This window comes from Marmota flaviventris, chromosome 2 (assembly GCF_047511675.1).
Source record: "Marmota flaviventris isolate mMarFla1 chromosome 2, mMarFla1.hap1, whole genome shotgun sequence".
Classification (NCBI taxonomy): domain Eukaryota; kingdom Metazoa; phylum Chordata; class Mammalia; order Rodentia; family Sciuridae; genus Marmota; species Marmota flaviventris.
The window spans coordinates 121595729-121613645 of record NC_092499.1 but is presented as its reverse complement, the minus strand read 5'-3'; the positions used below and the strand labels follow the sequence as shown (position 1 = coordinate 121613645).

The window sequence follows — 17917 nt, the reverse complement described above, 5'->3', positions numbered from 1 at the left end:
GGATGGGAAGCATAAGGAGAAATAAGGAATTATTACTAATGCGTACAGGTTTCTTTTTGAAGTAATCAAAATATTCTAATTTTTTTTCCAAAACAAAAGTAGTTTACTGTCTCACAGTTTCAGAAACTGGGGGGTCCAAAATTAAGGTGTGGGCAGGGTCATTCTGAAATGCTTAGGGAATTCTTCCCCTTTCTAGCTGCTGGTGGTTTTCTGTCCATCTTTGGCATTCCCTGGCTTGCAGCTATGTAAGTCCCATCAACGCCTTTGCTGACATGTGGCCTTGTCTGTGTGTTGACCATCACATACCATCTTATTTATAAGGAGATCAATTACATTTAATTTGGGGCCCACTCAACTCTAGTATAACATCACCTTATCTAATTATATCTGCAATGACTTTATTTCCAAATAAGGTCACATTGGGTATTAGGAATTCAACATATTTATTTGGTGTTGAGAGATTTACATTATTCAACTCATAACATCCTCTTGTACTTAAATCCAACCTTTTTTTATGTGTAACATGTCATTGCATTTTTTAAAAAAATTATTTGCTCTTTTTAGATATACATGACAGTGGAGTGTACTTTGACATATAATACATATATGGGATATAACTTAATTCTAACTAGGATCCTATTCTTGCAGTTGTATGTGATGAGGAGTTCACTGGTTGAGTATTCAAATATGCAAAGTTCTGTCAGATTCATTCTTTGGTCTTTCCTATTCCCATCCCTCTACCTTACTTTCCTTTCCCTTTGTCTAACCCAGTGAACTTTTATTCCACCCCTCTCAACTCCTTTTTATGTGTCAGGATCCACATATCACAGAGAATATTTGGCCTTTGTTTTTTGGGTTTGACTTATTTCACTTAGAATGACAGTCTCCACTTCCATTCATTTACTGGCAAATGCCATAATTTCATTTTTCTTTATGGCTGAGTAATATTCTATTGTGTACATATACACCACATTTTCTTAATCCATTCATATGTTAAAGGTCATCTAGGTTAATTCCATAGCTTAGCTATTATGACTTGAGCTGCTATACACATTGATGTGGCTGTGTCATTGTAATATGCTGATTTTTAAGTTCTTTGAGTATATACCAAGGAATGGAATAATTTTCAAATGGTGGTTCCATTCCACGTTGTTGTTTTTTTTTTTTTTAGTTCTTTCTATATCCTGGAGATTAATGCTCTGAGATGAAGATAGCAATGATTTTCTCCCATTCTGTAGACTCCCTTTTCACATTCTTATTTGTTTCCTTTGCTGTGAAGAAGCTTTTAAGTTTGATAGCATTGCATTTATTAATATGACTTCTTGTGCTTTAGGAGTCCTGTTGAGGAACTCAGTTCCTAAGCTGACATAATGGAGTATTTGACCTACATTTTCTTCTACTAGATACAGGGTTTCTGATCTAATGCCCAGGTCCTTGAACCACTTTGAGTTTTGTGCAGGGTGAGAGACAGGGGTTCAACTGCATTCTGCTACATATGGATTTCCAATTTTCCAGCCCAATTTTTTGAAGAAGCTACCTTTTCTCCAATATATTTATGGTACTTTTGTCAAGTATGACACAGTAGTATTTGTGTGGATTTGTCTCTGTGTCTTCTATTCTGCTCCATTGGTTTTTATTTCCATATTGGTACCAATACCACACCGTTTTTGTTACTATAACTCTGTAGTATAATTTAAGGTTTGGTAATGCGATGTTTCCTGCTTCACTTTTCTCACCAAGGATTGCTTTGACTATTCTGGCCTCTTGTTTTTCGAAATGAATTTCATGACGGCCTTTTCTATTTCTATAAATAACGTCATTTCAATTTTAATAGGAATTGCATTAAATCTGCATAGCACTTTTGGCACTATGACCATTTTGACAATATTAACTCTGCCTATCCAAGAACAGGGGAGATCTTTCCATCTTCTAACGTCTTCTTTAATTTCTTAACTTTTAGTGTTCTGTGATTTTGTTTGTAGAGGTCTTTTACCTCTTATGTTAGAATGATTCTCAAGTATTTTAGTTCTTTTTGAGGCTAATGTGAATGGAATCGTTTTTCTAACTTCTCTTGCAGCTGATTCAACATTGGTGTGTAGGAATGTAAATGATTTATGAGTGTTAATTTTGTATCCTGCTACTTTGCTGAATTTGCTTATGAGTTCTAGAAGTTTTCTGGTAGAGTTCTTTTGGGTCTTCTAAATATAGTATCATGTCATCAGCCTATAGGGATAGTTGGAGGTCTTCTTTTTCTATTTGTATCCATTTATTTATCTATCTATCTACCTATCTATATATCTATCTATTTATTTATTTTTTACTAATTGCTCTAGCTAGTGTTTCCAGAACTATGTTGAACAGAAGTGGTAAAAGAGGGCATCTCTATCTTCTTCCAATTATTACAAGGAATTATTTGAGTTTTTCTCCATTGAGGATGAAGCTGGCTTTGGGTATGACATATATAGCTTTTATAATGTTGAGGTATGGTCCTATTATCTCTAGTTTTTGAAGTGTTTTGAACATGAATGGATGCTGTATTTTGTCAAATTCTTCTTCTGTATCTATTGATATAATTTTATGTGATTCTTGTTTTTAAGTCTATAATGTGGTAAATTATATTTATTTATATCCATATGCTAAATCAGCCTTTCATCTCTGGAATGAAATCCACTTGAACATGGTGTGCTATCTTTTTAATATGTTTTTATATTTGATTTGCCAATATTTTAGTAAGAATTTTAAAGTCTGCTACAGAAAATTGTCAGGTCACATTTAGAGGAAAATTAATGCTGATCTCAGCTGATTTCTCAATGGCCACCCTAAAAGCTAGGAAGTCTTGAAATATATATATACCAAGCTCTGCAAGACAAAGGGTGACAATCAAGAATAATATACCAGTTAAAATTAAATTTCAGATTTGATGATGAAAGAAAAAACTTTCATGAGATACACAAGTGAAAAGAATTCACAATTAGAAATACTGCACTAGAAAACATACTCTATAAAATATTTCATGAAGAAGAAATAAAAAATAAAAGGGAAAAACAGCAAAGGGAGGAACTACACTAGGAGAATATTATGAAAATAGTCTTTTGGAGAAGTATAAACAAAAACATAATGTAAAAATGGTTTCAACTTTTTTAGTTGAGATGTTTGAATAAAACTGGTACTTGAGGAAAGTGTCCTATTTTATCTAATAACTATGAGTAACCTCCTTTAGAACTGTTTTAAGGAAACATGGTTTACCACAGTGCATTGAATCTCAGTTTGGTTTGTCATGCCTAGATCTCTCTAGGCATGTAATAATCTCTCTGTTCCCAAGAAGAAACAACAAACCACCACCACCACCACGACACACACATATATACACACACAAAGTGTGGGGGAAAAATATGTGTGGGACTGATTCAAAAGTCAACAGTAGTCTAATGATCTATATTTCTAGTCAATGAGGATACTTTTTTGAATGGGGACTTGTACAGTGCTCAGTCAGCCAATACAAATCTTGTTCTTTTCAACTAAATTCTAATGTGTTATAACTTTCTAAACAGAATGCAGTATATAATTTTTAAGATTTGCAACATGGCTTAATATGAAACAGGTTGATGTTCAGTTATACAACTTGTTAACTGGAATAGCCATTTTCTAAAATTCATATTTTATATCATTTCATATTCTTCTATGGTTATATGTTTTATTTTAGAAATATGGTTTTAAAATAATATTAGAGTTGGATTCAAGATGGTAGGTTAGAGGAAGGCTGAATTTCCAGTTGGCTCCATGGCTCAAGATTCAAGCAGAGAGAATACTGCTTCTCAGGGAGGTGGGTGAAAGAGGGAATTCACTAAAATTCAGTATGGGACAAAGTCTCTAGGCGAGGAGAGATTTAGCCCTAATCAGGAATTCTGGTGCACTAAACAAAGAACTATAAAGACTATATCAGAGCCAAGCTGGTTGTGTCTGGGTGCCAGTACATAGCAGAGGGGGTGGATAACAAACACAGAGAGAAAAACCCATCAGACAAATCTGGTGTAGAAAAACCTGCAGAACAGGAAAGCAGCCTGAACATAGTTGTTCCGAAGGCTGCACAGCTAATGTGTTTAAAAAGTGCTTTTTGTTTCTCAATTGGCAACCAGAGAGCTGACACAGGGAACCATACTGAAGACCATACTGCAGTTTGCTGCTGTGGGAGCCTGGGAGATCATAACAAGTACTGCCATAATATTCTGGCAAGCACCTGCTAAGTGGCCTAGGGTGCACCTAGAAAAACATAAGGAGATACCATTCAACAAAGTCCCTAAGGCCTGATTAGGGCTAAATTTCCTCTGAAGGAAATTTCTACTTAGAACTCCACAGCAGCTGTAGTCTGGGAGTTCAGTGATCTAGTCTGTTTGATCAAAACTCCAATCAACAGTACTTTTTATTTCATGCTACCTTTTACTGGTGAGAAGGGAAGTTTAAAGGTATTTCACACACTTTCAGTTGTAGATCATTCCATCTGGTAGCTCAGTGAGGAATACAAAAAGAGGACAAGTTTAACAATCCCCAGTCCCTGCTCTAAGGGGTGCACAACCAAAAGGGAATGAAAAATGCACAGTTGGTCATAGGCAGTGATCTTCCATCCTTGACAATTTTGACCACAGCAGTGGAGAAAATTCTTTTCTTTTTCATGAAGAACCGTCTTTCTTCCTTCCTTCATTGTGTATTGCTGTATTGTTTCATACACATACACACGTTTCTTTTTTACTTATTTTAACAGGTTTTTTTTTTAAAGATACTGTTACTTTTCTTTGAAGTTGTCCTTTGAGTGTTAGGGTTTTTATTTATTTTGGTTTTGTTTTGGGTTGTTTCTCTTCTTTCTCTTTCCTGATTTCTTGTCCCTCTAATAGCCAAATTCATTTGTTCTCTCTTCCTTTACTTATTATTTCTCCTCCTTCTTTATAGCCATCACTCAATACATCTCTTCTTTCTCTCTGTTCACATTTTCAGCATTCTAAGCTTTCTTTTACCTTTTTATCACATTTTTTTCTCTTATTAAACTGCATTTTTACCATCTTTTAGAACTATTTGGTTTACGTAACTCTTGCCTCACCATTCATGTTGTTGCAGTGATTAGTACTATGGATGGTGTAGGTGACACCTGTTGTCAACTTTAATGCCAGATCCAGTTCACAGCTCTTTATTATTTTTGCTGTTGGCAACTGCTGACCCCACAATTCCTGTTTTTGTGGCAATTAGTGTTGCAGATGTCATAGAAGACAATGGGTATTTATTTTGATATTGTATCTTGTCTGCTGCTATTGTTACTATTATTTGCTTCTCCCTTTTACTGAGAGAATTAAGCTTGGAATCTGTCAGGACACTAGAGGTTCACTGGGTAGCTCTTCTGATGATCTAAATCCAGCCAAGAGACAGTGTACCTTGCTTCACAAAATAACCATGTTCAAAGTACAACAATACTTTGTTATGAAGAAGAGAAAAGACAAAAATCCCAATCTAACAGCCAGGCTCCAAGTACGAATGGCGGGGAAGGCCCACAGGTTTCATTCATGACATTCATTTCTATAGCAAAAACAGAGAATTAACATGAAGCTGTGGGCACATCTACAAGGGGTCTTAATCAAGATACCCTTTAGACAGAGTTGCCGGGTAAAGAATAATAATCACAGAGGATGTACTCTATATTCTGCTGTGTACAACCCACCTTCCAGATCAACAAAGAGGATCCTGCAGTAAAGCAGAATCTTCAAACTCTGTTCATAATAAACACTATATCAAAATATAGTGTATAATCATCACCAAAGAACTAGTAGGGAAACTATACTACAAAATAAATCTGGGAATATACAGAAAAACTTAGAAAAACCTGATATCCTAGAACACTTGGCAAGAGAAGGCTGTGCTCTCAAAAGGACTACACATAAGCAAAGAGAAATCTAACCCAGGAGATGCATAAAATCCAAACAGCAATATAATAAATATGAAAAAACAAGGTAACATGATGCCTCCTGAAGTTTATAATTCACCAGCAAGCAACTCCAAAGTTACTTAAGTAGATAAAATATCAGATAAAGAATTCAAAAGAAAGATTATAAAAATTAAAAAAGAATTCCAAGAGAACATAAAAAGCAAATGTAAGAATCAAGGAAGTCAGTATAGAATATGAGTGAGAAATTTAGTAAGGAGTTATAGAAAAAATAATCAAACAGAAACCTTGTCAATGAAAGACACAATAAATCAAATAAAATGTTCATTTGAAAATATCTCTAACACAATAGACCATCCTGAAGACAAAATCTAAGAGTTGGAAGACAAAGAGTCAGGCACTGAACTTTCTGACAGTATGAAAGAAAATAAAATAAGTAACCCTGGTAAGAATTTACAGGAACTCTGGGAAAACATTACAAGACCAAATTTAAGAATCACTGGAACTGAAAAGGGTTGTGAAATGTAGAATAATGGCAGGAATAACCTCTTCTGGGCAATAATAACAGAAAAATTTGCAAACATTGAGAATGAGATGGACATCCAGATATAGGAGACATTCAGAACCCCAGGTAAACAAGATCAAACAAAGAACTCTCCACTACACATTATAATTAAAAAGCCTAACATACAGAACAAGGACAGAATTTTTAAAGCCTCAAGAGAAAAATATCAGGTCATGTTTAGAGGCAATCCATTCAGAATCACTTCTGATTTCTTAGCATAAACTTCTGAGTCCTAAAGGAAAAAAATGTCACACAAGATTGTTACATCTAGCAAAATACCCATTCACATCTGAAGAAGATATAAAAACCTTCTATGATAAGCAGAAACTAAAGAATTAATGCCTACTAAGGTGGCATTACAGAAAATACTTAAAGAAATACTACACACAGAATAAGAAAACAAACTCCACAGTTCACAAATAGACATGTATTATTTGAAAAGTAGCTAAGCAAATGAGAAAGAGGACCAAATTAAACATTATAAGTAAGTCAATATGGCAGGAATTGTTAAACATCTCTCTGTAATAACACTGAATGTAAATGGTGTTAATGATCCAATTAAAAGATTCAGGCTGGTAGAATGGATTAAAAAACAAGACCCGACTACATGTTGTTATTAAGAAATACAAAAATCTGAATTAACCTGTAACAAGAGATTGAAGATGTAACTTAAAAACTCCAAGGACCATATGACTTAATTGGTAAATTCTACAAAACACTGAAGGAAGAATTAACATCTCAAACTTCTTGAACCCTTGCAAAAAATAGAAGAAGGAATACTTCCTGTTCCTATAAAGCCTGTATTATCCTGATATCAAAACCAGAGAAGAAAATTATGACCAGTGTCTCTTATGAATATACAGACACAAAAATTTAAAACAAAATAATTATCATGAACTTAAAAAAACAGGGAAACATGAAAGTGTAAGAGAAAACACATAAAAAACAAAATACTGTGATTACAATTAAGCATCTAATGGACTGTTTTAAAAGTATATTAAAACATTACATTTAAGGGCTGGGGATGTGGCTCAAGCAGTAGTGCGCTTGCCTGGTATGCGTGCGGCCCGGGTTCGATCCTCAGCACACATACAAACAAAGATGTTGTGTCCACCGAAAACTAAAAAATAAATATTAAAAATTCTCTCTCTCTCTCTTAAAAAAATTACATTTAAGTTTGGATAGTAACAGTACCCCAGAAACTTTCTGTGGTTTATCAGTAACATGAGACTTTTGTATGCTGTTACTATAAGTAAACACTTTAAGCAGATGGACTGGACATGGAGTTTGTCCAATTTCATTTCCTGACTTTTTAGAATCCTGCCAAATTTAAATAGAGATTCAGCTGTGAATCTCTTGAACGTGAATAAGTAAACCACATCAATAGCAGCATTTACCATTTTAACGGAATTGAGAGAAGTCAAATCACAGTTTACTTTGTAATATCTATAACAAACTCTGCCATGCTTTGGAGTTTTCACAACTCATCTTGTAAAATTCTACTAACAGATACCTGTGGAAATTAGAAGGGTAGGAACTTCTCATTGTGAGATTAAATTTCACACCCCTCCACAACTGGATACTTAATTTTTTGAGCACCATTGTAAAAGACCAGTTTTCCACACTGTGTTCCAGTGTCTCCTCTATCATAAATCAAAAGTTTGTAAATAGTCCGATTCTTTGCTAGTTTCTAATTTTTCCCATTTGTACTGTTCCTTTTCCTTTTGCCAGTAACTGTATACTTCATTTTTGAGAAGTATAACTTTATAGTTTATTATAAATCATTTCTAGTTTATTAGTTTTCCCTCAGGATATTAGTATGTTATGAATGATTAAAATTTAGTTGAAAATAACAAACTGTTTTCTAAAGCGGTAGTACCAATTTCAGATTATTAGTATATAAATGCTCGCTTTGCTTTAGATTTTTGCCAAGTTGGTATTTTTGATCTTTAAATTTTTGTCATTCAGATATTTGAATTACATTAAGCTTTTAATTTGGATTTTCCTGATTATTAAAGAGTGTGACTACTTTTGCATTTCTTTATTGGCTGTTTGGAATTTTTCCTTAGGGGAAACATTTTTCTGTCAGCCCTTTTCCTACTGGATTCTTTGTGGGTCCCCCCCTCAATTTGTACGAATTCTTTACATTTTCTAAGTGCCACTTGGTTGATTATACATGTAAAAATTTCTCATTCTGTTGTCTTTTTATTCTCTTTCTGATGTCTTTTTTTTAACAAAATTTTCTATTTTTGATATAGCTAAATTTATCAACATTTTCTTTATTGTTAACATCTCTATATCTTTTTGTGGTCTGGGCAAAACCTCAAGGCCAAGAAAATGTTTGTTTATATTATCTCCTATTTTTTTTTTTAACATTTGGAATTAATTTCTGTTTATGATGAGAGGTAGAGGTCAAGTTTCATTTTTTAAAAACAAGGATATTTGATCATTATAGTATCATTCACTGAACACAGAATACTTTTTCATTCTTTGTAGTGCCTCCTTTTTTCATAGTAACAGGAAATTACCTTACATGTCATGGGTCAAGCAAATGCACATGAAAGAGACTGTTTGTGAATTCAGTTATACTTCTTTTTTCTCTATCTGTACTCCAAGAGCACACAACCTTAATTACTGAATTATATTTTTAAAATCTAACTGGCACATAGTATTGTACATGGGATACAGTGTGACATTCAATACAGTATATAATGTGTAGTAATCAGATCTGGGTAACTAGCATATCTATCACCCCAGCCGTATATCATTTCCTTGTGTTAGAAACATTCAAAATCCTTTTTAAAATGTTCAATTAACTGTAGTCAGGAATAGTCATTCTGTTGTACTACAGAACATTACAAGTCTCTTATCATCCCTATATCCATTAACCATCCTGTCTCTACTGTAAGTTTATAATGTTATGATACCTGATAAGCAAATCCTCCTACATTTTTCTAACAGATTTTACCATTACTGATTGTGTGAAATTCTGTAATTTTAGAATCTGCATTTCAATGTGTAAAATATAAAGTGCTCAAATTTTAATTGGGATTAAAGTGAATTAAAAAATCAGTTGAGAGAAAAGAGAAATATATATACTAAGTTTTTCAATCCATAAACACAATAGATGTATGCCTAGATGTTTAATATTCTGAGGTCATATATATAATTGACTTTTACATACTGTCCTTATATCTAATAACACAAAAAAGTCAATAGAGTCTTCAGATACCTAAGTACTACAAACCCAGGTTAAATTTATTAGTTCTAATGATTTATCTATAAATTATTTTGAAATTCTATGTACAATTTATGTTACTTGCTAATAAAGATTTCACTTATTTTTTTCTTAAGACCTTATGGCTTTTATTTTTTCCCATTAATTAGAATAATAATTTTGAGAAGTATTAATAGCAGACATTCTTCTTCTGTTTCCATTTTCAAAGGGAAAGCTTTCAACATATCACCAGTAAACATGATTTTGACATATATGTATATATTAGATTCAGCTTGTCAGATTAGGGAGATTCCATTATATTCCTGGCTTAGTTTGAATTTTTATTATGACTTGCTGCTGAACTTACTAAATGCTTCTACTGCCTCTTCTGAGATGATATTTTTTTCCTTTCTTCTGTTAATAAGATAAACTAATGTTAAATCAATTTGAATACTTCACTTAGCATGATAGTCTTCAGTTCCACCCATTTTTGGGCAAATGCCATAATGTTTTTCTTCTTAATGGCTCAATAATACTCAATTGTGTATGTGTGTGTGTATTTCATATTTTATTTATCCAATCATCTCTTGAAGGGTTTGTTCCATAGCTTGTCTATTGTGAATTGTGTTGTTATGAACATTGATGTGATTGTGTCACTGTAGTATTTTGATTTTATATCTTTTAGATATACCATAAGGAGCAGGGGAGCTGGGTCACATGGTGGTTCCATTCCTAGTTTTTTGAGGAATCTCCATACTGCTTCCAGAGTGGCTGCACTAATTTGTAGCCCCAACAATAATGTATGAAGGTACCGTTTCCTCATATCCCCACTAAATTTATTGTTAGTTGTATTTTTGATAACTCCCATTCTGAGTGAAATGAAGTCTCAATGTAATTTTAATGTGCACTTCCCTAATTGCTACAGATATTAAACAGTATTTCATATATTTGTTGATGATCTGTATTTCTTCTTTTGAAACTCAGCACCAAATAAAACACATAACCCAATTAATAAATGGGAAAAATAACTAAATAGCCACTTCTTTGATGCTTTTAAGAATATATTCCCCACCAGCAGTTTTTGATGATTTTCATAAGGCAAGCAAATACCCTAGGCCAACCAAATATCTATAAATAGGAGAGATTGAAGATTTTTAAAAGTATAACACATGCAACAAAGCTTACAGACTTTTAATTTCTAAATGGAAGCAGAGAACACAAAAAAGTCAATAGAGTCTTCAGATACCTAAGTACTACAAACCCAGGTCTTTTCCTTTTCTTGATACCTTCCATTATAAGAAAGATTTTATGCATCATGAGTCCAATCTGTTAGCTCTAAAGTAGCTCTCAGAACTTCAGAAAAATTATCTAAGGAAAAATCGTTCAAAGCAATAACAGAAAGCATCAGCATTTTGAGGTCTAAGTGGAGAAAGACCTAAAGACTCATTTCTCACCATTCTTCTTTGAGTGCTTGCCCAAGCTCCTCCAGTCCTACCCTTGTCACTTTTAGGATGTCTTCAAATCTTTCACTGGGTACATGGCATAGGTTTTATTGATTTTGTTACTCTAGGCAGTTTTCCAAACAAAAAGGAATGGTTATTTATAATTCCTAGACCAAAATCATAAATATCATCAGTGAATTACACTGAAATGTCATTAAAACTCTACAGAATAGAAGTCTTTATAAAGTGACTGTGTCTTGGCCAGGTGAAAAGGATGTTAGTTATAAAAGTAGCTAAAGGACCTTATTGTGGGTAAGCTAAAACTCTTAGGTGGTCTTAACAGTGTATACTCTGAGGACAGCTTTATAGCAAGGCTCCTGACACAGATCATTTAGACTGGGAGCCAGGCTACATTTTTCTCCCTAAAATTATACGGAAAATCAGTTGTATTCCAGTAAATTGCCCCGTTGTGAATGAAATAACCTTACTTAGATTTTCATACTGTATATCTTCTTATACAGATCATTTTACTTTTTCCTTGAATATTCTGTAAATAATTCAATCTAAAACAATATCCTTGAGATTAGGAATTTATAGTGATATCTTCAAGAAATTGCCTGGAAATGTTAAGTACCCTTTATTCTTTATAAAAATAATTTCTATACACTAATTTTGAGAAGGATTAGAGTTTTTCCTGGCACATCCTATTTCAAAATACTCCCATGTCTGCCAACTACCAGTTTACGAATTCTCTGACATCCTTAAAGGGATGTGTTTTATAGGAGAACTGACTTTATATTACTCTCCCATGATGCCACAATGCCTGAAGTAAATATGCTGCTTTCAATTCCTACAGGGGATTGTATTGTCTGATGCCAAACTGCAGGTGAACACACTTTTTAAAGTTGGTCATATCTAACAACCCAGCAATTTCACTCTAAGGCTTATGCCCTAGCCTACAGCAGTGATTCTCTAAGTATGTTTCCTGGACTAGCATCATTAACATTAAATGAGTACTTGTTAGAAATACAAATGCTTCTATGTTAAGTGAACTCAGCCAAACTCAGAAAATCAGTGGTCATATCTTCTCTCAAATGTGGAAGCTAGGGAGAAAAAAAAGGGGGAGGGAGAGTGGGGATCTCATGAAAACAGAAGGGAGACTACTGGAGTAGAGGAAGGATACTGGGCAATAAAATTGACCCAATTATGTTATGTACATGTATGAATATGTAAAAACAAATCCCCTTATGATGCACAATTTTAATGCACCAATAAAATGATAAAAAACATATAAAAGTCCAAGTCTTCTATGTGATTTCGATGTCAGATTAAAATTGTACTGTACTAACAATTAAGTATTCACTACACAATATAGAAAATGCATGAAAAACTGCTATATTTATAAGTTAAAAAAGAACCCAAAACAACATTTAGAACTGCTGGGATAGTGCCTCAGTGATAAGAGTTCTTGCCTAGCATGTATGGGGCACTGGGTTTGATCCACAGCACCACAAAAAACAAAAACAAAACAAAACCCCAAACTTAGAACCATACCTTTGACTGGGGGAAAAAAAAAGGAATCACCAAAGTCTATGGTATGAAATTTTATAAGCATCAAAAACAAACTGAGGCCTGGGACTGTACCTCAGGGGTAGAGTGCTTGCCTAGCATGTATGAGACACTGGGTTTGATCTTCAGCACCACAGAAAAATAGATAAAATAAAGGTATTCTGTCCATCTACAACTAAAAATATCTCAAAAACCTAAATATTATGTTTTTTAAGAATAAATTTAGGGCTGAGGTTGTGGCTCAGCAGTAGGGTGCTCGCCTAGCATGTGTGAGACCCTGGGTTCAATCCTCAGCACCACATAAAACTAAAATACAGGTATTGTGTCCAACTACAACTAAAAAATAAAATAATAAATTTATATGATAAAGCAGTTAAACTAGTTTTAAAAAACAAAGAAATGATACACCTTTAATTCTGAACATTTTACCACACAGGAGGTAGGGTATAGGGTAAATAAGGATCACACAGGATCTATTAACTATACTGGCAACAATGTAACTCTTATTTTGAGTAATAAGTACATAGCTGTACCTGTATACATGCTAATTTATTACTATACACTCTGTATATATCAACTACTACATAATAAATTTTAAACCAGAAAACAAAAACAAACAAACAAACAAAAAAACTATGCAGGTAATACACAAAGATGGCCATTACTTTAAAAGAAAATGAGAAACCACCTAAGTGTTATAAATTACTTCAGTTGTGATACATTCAGTTACAAAGAATTTATAAAGACATGGGAAAATATTTTTTATAAAAGTGACCAATATAAAAAATGTACAGTGGTTAGGGTTGTGGCTCAGCAGTAGAACGCTCACTTAGCACATGAGAGGTCCTTGGTTTGATCTTCAGTAACACATATGAATAAATAAAATAAAAAGTATTGTGTCCAACTACAACTAAAAAACATATATTAAAAAAATGTACAAAATTAGAAGAAAATATAATAAAAAGTTAATGGTTGATATTATTATAGGAAGTTTTATATCTTTATATACTTAATACTTTCCTACTGTGAATAATATATGGTTTTAAAAAATATTAAGGATTTTTTTAACTGTCATTGAAACATTTAATGACTCCAAGTATTCAAGAAAACTGTCAAACACTCTGTTGTAAACCGAGGAAACTGGTGGTTTTTGAAATCTGGTTGTGATTTATTAACTATTTAACTCAAAATTTTATATTTTATCATAAGTTACCTATCTTTAAATTGTTATTCATGATTAAATAATTTCACTTATATGTGTGGTAAAACAAAGAAACCAACAAACAAAAAAAACATGACTGAGAAAACCACCAGCTTAAGAGGAATTTAATTAAAACAACTGAAAACCTCTAAAAAGCACAAACAGTAAAAAACACCTACCAATTGTTGAGAAGCTTCTGAAAACACAGAAGGCATTTATTGAGGATCTGCCTTATGTTCTCTCATAGTGAGACAGGACCATAAAGATTAAGATTCAAAAGCTCAAGGTTAGTTACATACCTCTTTTTCCAATATTCTAGTGATCTCCCCTAGGGTCCGATCCAGAGCAGAAACCTTATTGTTTGCCCATGATCCACTGTCTTGTATTTGCAGTTGTTTTAGAAGATCTTTGGCTAATCGCTGAAGTCTTCAATACAAAATGAAATAATGACATAAATGAATTAGAAAGAATACATACTTCATTTTTAGACCATATACATTTCATTTTCCTAAATATTTGAAGTACAAGTTACTTTTGGGTATTGATTTTAAAATACTGCATAGAACACCTGAGGAAAAGAAAAAACAGACAACTCAGAGGCTGGTTTTACTTTACATACAAGACCCCCAATCTACTTCTTATGGCTCAAAACACATTTAGAAGACAGTATTATTCATCCATAGGATTAGCTAGAGCAATTGTTGCCTTCAATTTCTGTGTGATCCTCAAAGAAGATTTGGGCATAGAAGAAGGTAAAGATAATGATGAAACAGGAAGAGTATAAGAAAAAAAAAGGGTTTTTTTGCTATATAAAAATTTTTGTTTTAAAACGACATAATTCTAAAATTTAATTAATTAATCAAATATTAAAATATGGGCTGGGGTTGGGGCTCAGCAACAGAACTCTTGCCTTGCATGTTTGAGACCCTGGGTTTGCTCCTCAGCACCACATAAAAATAAATAAGTGAAAAAAAGGTATTGTGTCCAACTAAAAATTAAATATTAAAAGAGAAAAAAATGATGAACTAAATTTAATAAAGAACTCTTCTTAATAATGAAGAGGGTATTCAAAGATGGAAAGACTTACAATGTTCTTGGATAGGCAGAATTAATATTGTCAAAATGACCATACTACCAAATGAAATCTATACATCCAATGCAATTCCCTTCAAATGTCAATGACATTCTTCACAAAATCATAAAAAAGTTCTAAAATTCATAAAAAATATAAAATACCCAGAATAACCAAAGTAATTATCAGCAATATGAACAAGGCTGGAGGCACCACAATACCACATTTGAAATACTATAGAGCTAAAGTAATAAAAACAGCATGGTTTGGGCATAAAAACAGTGAAGACCAATAAAATAGAAGAGAAGACACAGAGAAAAATACACACATATAGTCATCTCATCCTTGACAAAGGTGTCAAAATCATATGCTGAAAAAAAGATAGCCTTTTTAAGAAATGGTGCTGGGAAAACTGGATATCCACATACACAATGAAACTGGTTGATGAAAGTCAACTTCAAAGTGAATCAAAGATCTAGGAATTCAAACAGAAATTTTACAACTGCTAGAAGAAAACATAGGGTTAACAATCCAATATACAGGCTCAGACAACAACTGAGTGCTGGGAATTGAACCCAGGAGTACTTAACCACTGAGCAACAGTCCTATAATTACATCTGGCTTATTTCATTTAGTATAATGTTCTCTAGTTCCATCCATTAATAATTATATCTATATTTATATGTAGATATAAATGTATACACATTTAGGGACAGGATCTTGCTGATTTGCTTAGGGCCGCAGTAAGTTGCTGAGGCTGGCTTTGAACTCACGATACTCATGCCTCAGCCTCCCTAGCCATCACCATGCCCAGTCAGATCTTCATATTTTGATTTAAATACTCAAGGAAGGTTTGGATATTATAAGCACTACAAACTCTCAAAAGGTTGAACTTTCCATGTTCCCATTTATAGGTAGCTTGGTGTTACTTAACCTAATAAAACACCTCACTTGCTTTTCACTGAGAAATACTACATATTACCTACATTGTAAGATTCCTCAGAGATGTGACTCTAGTGATACTTCTTGGTAGCCCATACTTTGGTTTTCACACACCTCATTGAGTAATCTTTTTCTATTTTCTGGTTATTTGCTTGAGCATCCTCTAACAATTATCTAGTGATCCCTAAGATAACAGTTCAACTTTTCCCCTAACGTCTGTCTTCAATTCTTGATTATGATAGATTTCATAGGACATCACTATAATTATTTTCTTACAAGTATTTTACATTACCTCTCTGTTGTTCTATTTGTTATTCCTATTATAAAACCCCAAGCAATGGTAACAAAAAGTATTTAGCTCTTCTTATGGTCCAGGTACCATTCTCAGTGCCTTGTGTTAATTTATTTAGCTGGATTAATATCAGCTTTTTCAATTTCTGAATCTGAAAAAAAATGTACAGCATGCAGAAGGCCAATATGACTACTGACTGATTCATGATCTCATTAAATATCTCTAATCTTCTCAGTTTCCACAAACTTGCTCTCTTCAACACTCCTCCCTTTCTTTCTCTTGCTTTAAAATCTTACACTTCACTCAGAAAATGGAAGCTACGGGAACAAGAAAACCCTTATTTTCTTCCATAAAATCTAAAAGCCGATCTGCATTTTACCCATTTTCTCCTAATATAATTCAGGGAGGGCCCATCATCCTCAGTAGGGCTAATACCTCCAGAGAAGCTCTGCAATGAATCTGGTCTTTCTGTATCTCAATTCCTTTTCTCCCTGCTTTTGTGTCTTTGGATAACTGCTTTTCATTTCCTCCTCTTGATTTCCTCTTCTTGAAATTCTTTCTCCATCCTCAAATTACCTTTTAAATTTCAGTTCTAGGCCAAATATCTATTCTCTTTGATTTGAATATTCCTTCCAAACACTCATCACAAGTCAACTGAATACTTATCTAACTAGTTGTTTAATGTGTACTTCTTCCATGCAAAGCTTTCTACAATAATAAAAATGTTCTTTATTTGCATTGTCCAACATGATAGCTGTTAGCCATTATGTGGCTATTGAGTGCTGCAATATGGTTAGTATGACTGAATAACTGAATTTAAAACTGCATTTTATTTTATTTTAGTTTTTTTGGCAGTGCTAGGGATCAAACCTAGGGCCTTGCCCATGTTAGGAAAGAATTCTACCACTGAGCTACATTCACAGGACAATTTTAATAATTTAAATAGTAATATGTGGCTAGAGACTATTCATTGCATTGGATAGTGTAGAGCAGGATTTTAAACTTCATTAGGGAGGGTCCGTGTGTACATATTTCCTACTTTATCCTTACTACCTAACATGCTACTTGAACAGAAGTGTGCTCAATAAATATTTAATGAATGAATGGTATTCTTTAATCTTTTTTTTTCAAAATTTGAGTTTCATATTTATTCTTTTTTTTAACTGTCAGAATCAACTTTATTATAACTCTGGAGATCAAAAGTTTATAGCAACCACATAAATGTTTAATCAAGGGGAAAAAAAAACCCAGCTGCATCTTGACAGGGTTTAAACCTCTCCAGCTTCTTTTTTTTTTTTTCAGGTCTTTAATTCTTTCTTTCTTTTTACTCATACATGACAACAGAATGAATTTTGACATATAATACATACATGGAATGTACATACATCAATCATATTGTCAATTCTATTCTGCTGCCCTTCCTATCCTCCTTTATTCTTTAATCTTAAAAATATCCCTTAACCTCAAAAGTTACAAAATACTTTCATATACATGATTTTGTTTTATCCACTGAATAACACTGGCAATTAGTATTATCCCTATTTGAATAATAAAGAAACTGAAGCTCAAGGAAGTTAGGTGACTTTACCAAGGTCACACAGTTGGCAAAACACACTACTGGGATTCAAAACCTGAGTCTTTCCTGTTTAAATCTCATGCTTTTGTCTCTATACTTTATTGGTTAACTCAAA

General features: G+C 33.2%; 1 protein-coding gene across 6 annotated transcripts in view; it reads right to left on the bottom strand.

The window, feature by feature from the left end:
* Nucleotides 1-17917, bottom strand: part of Scaper (S-phase cyclin A associated protein in the ER) — a 454707-nt gene that overhangs the window by 186407 nt on the left and 250383 nt on the right. For all 6 annotated transcript variants that reach the window (XM_027925223.2, XM_071608497.1, XM_071608494.1 and 3 more), the window contains one exon: nt 14220-14346. In XM_027925223.2, coding sequence (XP_027781024.2) covers nt 14220-14346 — 127 coding nt within the window. The remainder of the gene's footprint in view (nt 1-14219; nt 14347-17917) is intronic.